The 8,825-nt window shown below is 34.2% G+C and overlaps 4 protein-coding genes across 5 annotated transcripts; 2 read left to right on the forward strand and 2 right to left on the reverse strand.

Annotated features, from left to right (window-relative positions):
* Positions 1-15: 15 nt before the first annotated feature.
* On the forward strand, positions 16-947 carry LOC120769067 (exosome complex component RRP41). Its single transcript, XM_040095924.1, has one exon. The coding sequence runs from the start codon at positions 120-122 to the stop codon at positions 867-869; it is 750 nt and encodes a 249-aa protein (XP_039951858.1). The 5' UTR covers positions 16-119; the 3' UTR covers positions 870-947.
* Positions 909-2,334, reverse strand: LOC120769066 (peptide chain release factor 1-like, mitochondrial). The gene is made up of 2 exons (XM_040095923.1): positions 1,897-2,334; positions 909-1,838 (listed from the first exon to the last, which is right to left on the reverse strand). The coding sequence occupies exons 1-2, from the start codon at positions 2,251-2,253 to the stop codon at positions 945-947; spliced, it is 1,251 nt and encodes a 416-aa protein (XP_039951857.1). The 5' UTR covers positions 2,254-2,334; the 3' UTR covers positions 909-944.
* A 645-nt stretch (positions 2,335-2,979) lies between these two features.
* LOC120769267 (uncharacterized protein C19orf47 homolog) lies at positions 2,980-5,432 on the forward strand. Its single transcript, XM_040096173.1, has 7 exons — positions 2,980-3,115; positions 3,259-3,430; positions 3,542-3,684; positions 3,766-3,957; positions 4,022-4,341; positions 4,407-4,770; positions 4,836-5,432. The coding sequence occupies exons 1-7, from the start codon at positions 3,097-3,099 to the stop codon at positions 5,156-5,158; spliced, it is 1,533 nt and encodes a 510-aa protein (XP_039952107.1). The 5' UTR covers positions 2,980-3,096; the 3' UTR covers positions 5,159-5,432.
* Positions 5,433-5,859: 427 nt separating this feature from the next.
* On the reverse strand, positions 5,860-7,823 carry LOC120769542 (pollen-specific leucine-rich repeat extensin-like protein 1). Of its 2 annotated transcripts, XM_040096587.1 has the most exons (3): positions 7,759-7,823; positions 6,265-7,637; positions 5,860-6,102 (listed from the first exon to the last, which is right to left on the reverse strand). In XM_040096587.1, exons 2-3 carry the CDS (start codon positions 7,490-7,492, stop codon positions 5,906-5,908), a joined length of 1,425 nt encoding a protein of 474 aa, XP_039952521.1. In that variant the 5' UTR covers positions 7,493-7,637; positions 7,759-7,823; the 3' UTR covers positions 5,860-5,905. The 2 variants fall into 2 exon arrangements, with proteins under 2 accessions (XP_039952521.1, XP_039952520.1); XM_040096586.1 differs by having other exon boundaries at positions 5,860-7,637.
* Between the last annotated feature and the right edge of the window lie 1,002 nt (positions 7,824-8,825).

Consider the following 8,825-nt stretch of genomic DNA (forward strand, 5'->3'; position numbering starts at 1 on the left):
TGTCAAATACGACCAAACAAAACAAAATTGACACTGCAACATTAAAATCTCGTGCAATTCCAATACAAAACAATTTGTTTCCTGCTTTAACGAATTAAGTTTTAATTTTGTTGAAAGAAATGTCTAATTTTGAATTACTTAGCGAGCAGGGTCTACGTCTTGATGGTCGTCGTCCTCATGAACTCCGTTGTATCAAATGTAAACTCGGTGTATTTGAACAACCTGACGGTAGCGCCTATTTGGAACAAGGCAACACAAAAGTGCTTGCCGCAGTTTATGGCCCTCATCAGGCACAAAGTAACAAACTCGATCTTAACGAAGTGGTTATAAATTGCCAATATAGTATGGCGACATTTTCTACGGCGGAACGTAAGAACAGACCACGTGGGGATCGTAAATCACAAGAAATTACACTTTACCTACGGCAAGCATTGAGAGCTGCCATAAAGACTGAGTTATACCCACGTTCACAAATTGATGTATACGTGGAAGTTTTACAAGCAGATGGTGCTAATTATGCCGTTGCTCTAAATGCCGCCACCCTTGCGCTTGTCGATGCTGGTATTTGTCTTAAGGAATACGTTGTGGCATGTACCGCATCATTGAGTAAAAACAACATACCCCTTACGGATGTTTCACATGTGGAAGAGATGTCCGGAGGACCCACATTAACAGTCGCATCTTTACCAACATCTAATAAGATCGCATTCATGGAAATGTCACAAAGATTCCATCTTGATAATTTACCAGCTGTCATGGAGCAGGCGTTGAACGGTTGCCGTGAAATACAAGCGATAATGGAAAAGGAAGTACGAAAACATTTGATGCAAATGGGTTCTGCTGGAGACTGGAGTAATATTGCTAAATAAGTTCAAACCAAATTTAAATGTAATGGATAAAAGTGAAAATTAGTTTATCAAATTAAAAATAGTTTGAATAGAAATTTATTCGTTCACATTTTTCTTCGCGCCTTTTCCCGTTTCAGTAACTAAGGCTTCATATTTATCAATTAAGTCTACTAGTTTTGCACGTCTATATTCTACAGCGACACGTTTTATAAGTCTCTCCAAGCCTTCGCCGCCTTCAAAGAATTCTTCTAAATTATGCACTGTGCCATTGGATATACGATGATCTGTAATACGATCCTGAACGAAGTTGTAGGTACGTATTTTCTCGTTACGGTTTAAATTTCCTTGCTGTGCTTTGCGAGTGCGTTTTTCGTCTGCTTCTTTACTTTCCAATTCTCGTTGCACCAGTTTTGCTTGTAACCGTTGTATAGCACGTTCACGATTTTTTATTTGCGAACGTTCAGTTTGGCATTCAACTGCTAAACCGGTTGGTAAATGGACTACTCTTACTGCCGAATCTGTAGTGTTGACGTGCTGACCTCCTGCGCCACTCGCTCTTTTAGTCTCAATTTTTAAATCTTTCTCAGATATATTAATATTTACATTGTCTGGACGTGGAATTACTGTCACAGAAGCTGTACTCGTGTGAATGCGACCAGATTTTTCAGTTGCAGGCACCCGTTGTACCCTATGGACTCCGCCTTCATATTGCATTTGGTTAAACGCTTCTCTATTCTGTACAATAACGTTACCATGTCGTAAGCCACCGATACCTGTCTCCTCATTGTCGATAATTTCATACGACCATCCATTATAATCAAAAAAGTTTGTATACATGTCAAAAAGCTCACGCGCAAACAGCATTGCTTCTTGGCCACCGGCTCCGGCATTAACTTCAAATATTAATGAGTTATATGTTTCTTCTTCGGCTAACATAAGCATCTTATCAAGTAATGTTTCTTCCGTTTGGCGTAAAATATCTCCATATACCTGAAAAATTTGAAAGATATTCATTAAAATGAATATATGTGCGTATTTCTACACCTACTTCATTTTCTTCTTCAAGGAGTTGTCGCATTTCCACATCTTTTTCATTTTCAATATCTTCTTGGCTCGCAAGTTTCGATTTTAATAAGCGATATTGCTCTAGAGCAGATACAACGCCATCTAATTGGTTTAGACGGGGTAATGTGTGCGGTGTGGGATTAGTTCGCAAGTTATAGAATTCAAATCGCAGACTTTCCAAATATTTTTGCGTTTTTTCGCTGGATATATTTACGGAATCCTTAGAGGCTAATGTGTTGGTAATCGAAAGCAGTCGCTTATGTGTGTATAGTGTCTTATTCGGTAGCAAATACTTAATTTTTTGCACAGTGCTGTGTGCTAAAAATTTTCCTAAAATCATCTTGCACACAGAAAAAACAAATTTTACTTTCTAGCCTTATAACCACTTTGCAAAACTTTATATTCATTTAGAGGTTAATCTTATTTACAATAACAAAAGTCAGCTGTTATACAGAAAACAAAGACGAGATGCCACCAGTTTTCAAATAATGTAACCATCAGAGATCCATCCTGGTAACCATACTGTAGTTTTTTTGGCTAACGTAATTAAACGATAGTAAGTTCCCTGCCCCGCTACTTCTTCATATATGGGAACATCTTCTTCTTTTTGGTAACATCCAATAATTTTAAATATAAAGTTTTGTAAAAAATAAAAAAATGGTTATTAAGCTGTATGCCAAAGAGTAACACATTAATATAATAATATATAAGAAAAAGTTTACTTTCACATAAGAATTACATCTTTTAAGTATTCTTCATGCAATTTTATCTAAGTGAAAATTCAATCTTACGAAATTTTACAATTTTTTTCAATGAAGCGGTTATTTTAGAGATCACACTATTAATTCCAAATTTTCACTTCTTACTTAAATAATAAAAATGCAGAAGAAGACAAGAATTATGATCCGGATTCACAACGAATAATGTCGCAATTTCACTTTCATTTGTAAGAATTTTAATTATATGCCGTTTCTGTGTGCCAAACGCCTAAGTAATTATTTTTTAGCGAACTAATCGTTATGGCAACCCCATGTGCATATTTTGCTGGACGTTTGTAGTGACATTTAATGGCTGCGATTCAGAAAGCAAATAATTATTTTTAGCTTTTGATATTTCGTCCGTGAAAAGTGCACTCGTTAAACAATTTAATATTTTAAATAAATGTGCTTGTAGTGTTACGAATATGTCTAACGCAGCTGCAGGTGTGTAAAGGATTAATTTGATTTTAACTAAGTTAAAAAACTTATTTAGTGTTGTGGCCTTAAGTGTGGGCAGACTTGTTTATTTATTTATATGTTCAAGATATCTATACAAAATAGCTTAATACTGTTGATTTTTTGAATAGCACAATGGGTAAAATTCTTCAATGCATCTGGTATACCTTCACCAGCGGCAGCCAGTTACGCACATATATTTGTGGAAAATCGCATACAAAATGATATGTTAATGGATCTCAATAAAGAATATTTGCGAGAAATGGGTATAACACCGATGGGCGATATAATAGCTATATTAAGGTAAGTTTGACAAAAAAGAAATTTCTTAAAAATTAGAAGAATCAAAAATGCAATAATATCACTTATTTTGTGTGGCAAACAAGTATATTTGTATTTAAATTTATAAATTAGGCATGCAAAGACTGTGAGTGATCAAACTGCTAGAGAAAAAGTGCTCACCAATTCGGAAATGTGTGTGCCCATTGCAGCCGTACCGGCAAACCCTCATTTATCACAAGAGCGTCCATCAACAACTACCACGATTAGACTAAAATGTAAGTTAACAAATTTATCAAATGTTTTTGTTGCAGCTGATAATTTCTTGTTAGAGATTACTGTATTATTCTTTATTGCAGCTGTGCCAGTAACATCAAGTACTTCAACCACAAGTAGTAGCCGTGTATATCTAAAGTCTTCAGATGAGTTGGGTGAACCGCTGCCAAAGCAAACTCGACGCGTTTTACCAGAGCATGAAGGTAAATATAAAATAAAGCTTCCCTCTGGTAGCACAAAGCGAAGCAAGGAAATACTTGCCAAAAAAGAAAAATGTAAGTAATACTCATTGATTAGCTATTATTTTTTTCTTTACTAAAATGTAATTTTACTTTTTAGTATATTCACAACGTGAAAGCACACAACGTTCCGATGTATTTGAACGTCTAGCTAAAAACTCTTCATCCACTATAGATTTGGCTAAAGACGATACAGATGATGGCGAAATTAGTAGTGGAAGTAGTAACAGTAACGCGAAAGCAACAACTATACGCAATGTACAAGTACGAGTAACTGGTGTCGGTGGCAACAATAGTAAATCAGTTGCTGGTTCATCTATATTTTCACGTTTGGGAGGAAAATCTCAGGAAGATGCTGATAATGATTTAATCATAGCTAAACATATTAAACCAATATTAAAAAACACTTCGAAAACAACAGTAAGTTCATTAACAGCGGACTGTATATATCAAATAAAATTAGTTAATTAATACTTTGCCTTTAGAATCGTTCTACAATCGTAAAATCAAAGATCATAACTTCAAATATATCACCTGTACGCATACATCCACAAAAACAAAAGGTTATACTGGTGAAGAAGGTACCATTAAAAACAAACGAAAGTGACGACGACGATAATAATTCAATGTATGGTGATAATGACATTGATATGGATGATATCGTCACCAGCTCCAATGCTGTAAGCAGCAGTGAGAAAATTGTGAAATTCGCGTCAACCGCAGAGGTGCATGAAATAGCATCGGAACCGCGATTTAAACAATCTCCCAACGAAAGAAATTACAAATCAAATGGCGGAAGCGTTTATCAAGGCAACGCTGCAGGTGGCGTAAAATCAAGACTGGGTTTGAGTAAGTTGCACACATTTTCAAACTAGCTTTGTATAACTAAACTGATAAAATTTTTTCATTAATAGACACGATCTTACATACCACAAAGAAAACGTACAACTTAAAGGCTGCCAGCAATATCAATGCAAAATCACGCATTAGCCCCGTCAAAGCAAAATCTTTGCGATTGAAGTCAGATGAAATTCTGATGCGTCAGGAATTACCAGTACATCGTCGATTGGGTGGTGCAAGCAATATTAGCAGCTCTACAGCACAAGGCAAATCGATGTCGGCACTTACAAAGCGTGTCGGTAGAGTTAATATTTCTAAGAAATCATCTCCAATACAAAGAAAACCACAAAAAAATTCAGCGTCATCAGTTTTTGACCGTTTAGGTTTCAACAGTTAAGTTGCTATTGTCTCGAATAATTTTTAAAATTTTCTAATGTGTGAAAAAGAGTAAACCTTTAATTCAAGTTTCAAATGCCTATCACATAATTGAGGCAAAAATAAAGAAGTTTCGCGGTAATTTTGGCGTTTTAAATGCAAGCAGATCAACCAAAACTTTCTTATTTAATTAAAAAATCACACTTTCTGATTATTTAGAGTTGTTTATATAGGTTTATGACTAAAAGTAGACTAACTGAGACTGCAGAAAATTAATAAAACATTGCTAAAATTAATATTCGCATTTTGGTATATTTTATTTGACGTTTTTATTATAGAAAACTGTTAGAACTGACCAGAAAATGTTAATACATTATAATTAATGTTTTTAATTAATAAATAATGTTAATAAATAAGAATTAATGTTAATAAATTATATTAATCATTCACTAATAAATTTATTAACATTCTCTGGTTTGACATTTGCAGAAATCTGTTTACATTGTTTGAGGTTTAAAGAAATTTGTTTACATACATTGTGTGACACTTCATTTTACATACATAACTTGTAATATGAAGAGTAGGAAGGAAAATTTTAAAATAGTTTCAACACTAAATTTCTAAATTTTCACATGATATACATACATACATGCATACATATTTACGCAAAATACATTCATAGTTACATATCAATATATATTAATTATATATTTTTTAGATATTACATTTGTTGTAATTTTTATGTTTTATAAAAATTAATTGCGCCTAATTAAGCTTGTTTGATACAACCACATATTATTGTGGATTTACTTTCTTCACTACATACATACATGTTGTTTTCCGCTTTATTTTTAGGGGCTTGCACTGCCTGTTCCAAGTTTTGCTGTGAAGAAGTTTCTATTGTCCTCTTATTATATTTCCTTTTATTTGGCGGTTTCTTTGCATTCGCTTGCTTTGAATTTGAGGCTTGCACTGCCTGATGCAATTTTTTTTGCTTTTTGACAACGGTTGGTGAAAGACTTTCTATTTTTGCTTTTAGAACACCTGGTGACAAGCGTGGGGTTGTCTTCTTATTATATTTTCTTTTATTTAATGCTTTCTTTGCATTCGCTTGCTTAGAATCTGAGGTTTGCTCCTTATTAATTTTCCTCTTATTTGATGGTTTCTTTGTATTCGCTTTTTTTGAATCTGATTTAACGTATTTTTCCTTCGGTTTTTTGATTAAGTTTTCCTTATTGGCTGATCTCAGTGTTGTATTAGTTAAGTGTCGAATCGTCATGTTTGGTTCCGAGTTTGTTATATTGCAGATAAACTTAAAGTTTTGATCGCGCCTTTTTTGAATATTCTCCAGATGCTTTTCAAACAAAGAAATTTCTTGTTGACGTAGCGCCAGAGCTACAGATCTAAAAGGTTCTTTCAGTGGTTGTTGTAGCGGCAGAGGTACAGGTCTAAAAAGTCCATTCAGTGGTTGTGGTAGCGACAGAGGTACGGGTCTAAAAAGTCCATTCAGTGGTGGCTGTAGTAGCGGCATAGGTACAGGTCTAAAAGGTCCTTTCAGTGGTTGTAGTAGCGGCAGGGGTACAGGCCTAAAAGGTCCTCTCAGAGGTTGTTGTAGCGGCAGGGGTACAGGCCTAAAAGGTCCTTTCAGTGGTTCTATCCGTTTAATGCATGGTTCAACCATTGGTTGCAGAGGTTTTGGCGGCATTGCAGAGACATCATTCAAGTACTTTCCTAACATAGGAGGTCCACTCAGATGTTGTTGTTGTAGCGGCAGAGGTACAGGCCTAAAAGGTCTTTTCAGTGGTTCTATCCGTTTAAAGCATGGTTCAACCATTGGTTGCACAGGTTTTAGCGGCATTGCAGAAATACCATCCAAGTACTTTCTTAAAGCAGCAGGTCCTCTCGGTTGTTGTTGTTGTAGCGGCTGGGGTACAGGTCTACAAGGTCCTTTCAGTGGTTCTTTCCGTTTAATGCGTGGCTTAACCATTGGTTGCAGAGGTTTTTCAGAGATATCATCCAATACAGGTCGAGAAGGTCCTTTCAGTGGTTCTATTCGTTTAACCTTTGTTTGCCTAGATGTTAGCGGTGGTGAAGAAAGGACTGGGATGTCTAGCGGTTTATTTCTTATTTTGGTTTCGGTTTTTGTTCCAACGATAATTGATTTTTTCCCTGGACCATTGGTATCTGACGTCTTAGACTTTAGAGCCTCAACTTTAAAACGTTTCGGTTGATTGGTTACGCCATTTTGCATTTTTAATTTTGTTTCTTTGATTACTCCGAACTTTTTATGCACATAACACACACCATCAGTTATTTGATGTGCGTACGTATTGGCGTTTAAGCGATTAAATAACATTTTACAGAATTTTAAACATACATATACTTGCGTGTCAATTAATTTAGCAGTTTTTGTAAATATTTATTGTATATGAATTCCTGGAGGTTGCTTGAGATCACTTAGATATGTATTGATTGTGCTCTTGGATGCTTGCAACACGTCCCTTATCAAGAATTAATAATATATGAATATACTTTTTTTTTATTTTTATTGTATTTGAATATAATTTTTAAATTAAAATATAAATAATATAATTTAATATGTATTTTAAAATATTTACTCACTTGTTAGACGGCAGCAGCCTAATCAATAAATGGCTTGTACCTACAAATTTTTAAATTCCATTAGCTAGCCCTTTTAATTTTTATTTGTCCGAATTTCCGTTAGTTTATCCTTATTCCTTTTGCTCCTTTACTTATTTAACGCCAAATTGTCTGCTAAATAACTTTGAACTTATTTTCTTCGACGTTTTTGTTGTTGATTAAGTTTATCATAACAACAACAAAATAAATTGTTTAACAAGCGAAGACGGTATAAAAACGGATATATGAACTCGTAATTAAAGGAGAGAGTAAGGTTAATTCCTGTAAAACAAGGTCCATTTTTATAATTTTTTAGCAGCCACTTAAAATCTGTGGACACCTCATAACTTTCTGTCGAATCATCTGAAAAAAATTATATTATAGTTAATCGTTTTGCTCGAGTAACGTTTAGGAGGTTTCGAAATTAAAATTTCTCAGTTCGGAGGAAAAAATACGATTTTTTTTTAATGTTTATTGTAACTGAGAAATATTAAAATATTAAAAAAAAATTAAAACCCCACTTCAGCCCATAATTTGTGACTATTAAATATCAATTTTTATGTATATATCTAGCTATAATACGTTTATTGACTACGAAACTTTTAACAGAGAACGTTTAATATTACCAACAGATTTAATGAAATTTATCATTAAATATATCAAATTGCATATACATACATACATACTAATGACCTTTGTTATCAAATATATGGAGATTATATATAAATGATATCCATAGCCGTTTGCGCATTGTAAATATACGAATCTGTAAGCGTACATTGAAATTAGCATCATTTTTCTCATTTAACACTGAAAATGCTCAATTCTGCTATTTTCGACGCTCCTGCTAAATATTGGTGAAATCCGCTTATAGAAAAGAGTACCCCTGATTTTGTGGTGAAATCCACTAATAGAAAAGAGTACCCCTCCAAAAAATGAAATATCGTAAATTTGGCAACGCGGTGAACCTTCTCTATATTCTACATTCTCTGCTTTTAATTCTTTAATACAGATATACTTTACGTTCTCTGGTTGAACCTTCTCTATAT

The sequence above is a fragment of the Bactrocera tryoni genome, chromosome 2 (genome assembly GCF_016617805.1).
Source record: "Bactrocera tryoni isolate S06 chromosome 2, CSIRO_BtryS06_freeze2, whole genome shotgun sequence".
Classification (NCBI taxonomy): domain Eukaryota; kingdom Metazoa; phylum Arthropoda; class Insecta; order Diptera; family Tephritidae; genus Bactrocera; species Bactrocera tryoni.

Coding starts and splice junctions, on each gene's coding strand:
- LOC120769267 (XM_040096173.1), top strand. Junction 4,342..4,406: donor AAAACACTTCGAAAACAACA/GTAAGTTCATTA, acceptor CTTTGCCTTTAG/AATCGTTCTACAATCGTAAA. Junction 4,771..4,835: donor AAAATCAAGACTGGGTTTGA/GTAAGTTGCACA, acceptor TTTCATTAATAG/ACACGATCTTACATACCACA.
- LOC120769542 (XM_040096586.1), bottom strand. CDS start 7,492: ATGTTATTTAATCGCTTAAACGCCAATACGTACGCACATCAAATAACT.
- LOC120769066 (XM_040095923.1), bottom strand. CDS start 2,253: ATGATTTTAGGAAAATTTTTAGCACACAGCACTGTGCAAAAAATTAAG. Junction 1,839..1,896: donor TCCTTGAAGAAGAAAATGAA/GTAGGTGTAGAA, acceptor CAAATTTTTCAG/GTATATGGAGATATTTTACG.
- LOC120769067 (XM_040095924.1), top strand. CDS start 120: ATGTCTAATTTTGAATTACTTAGCGAGCAGGGTCTACGTCTTGATGGT.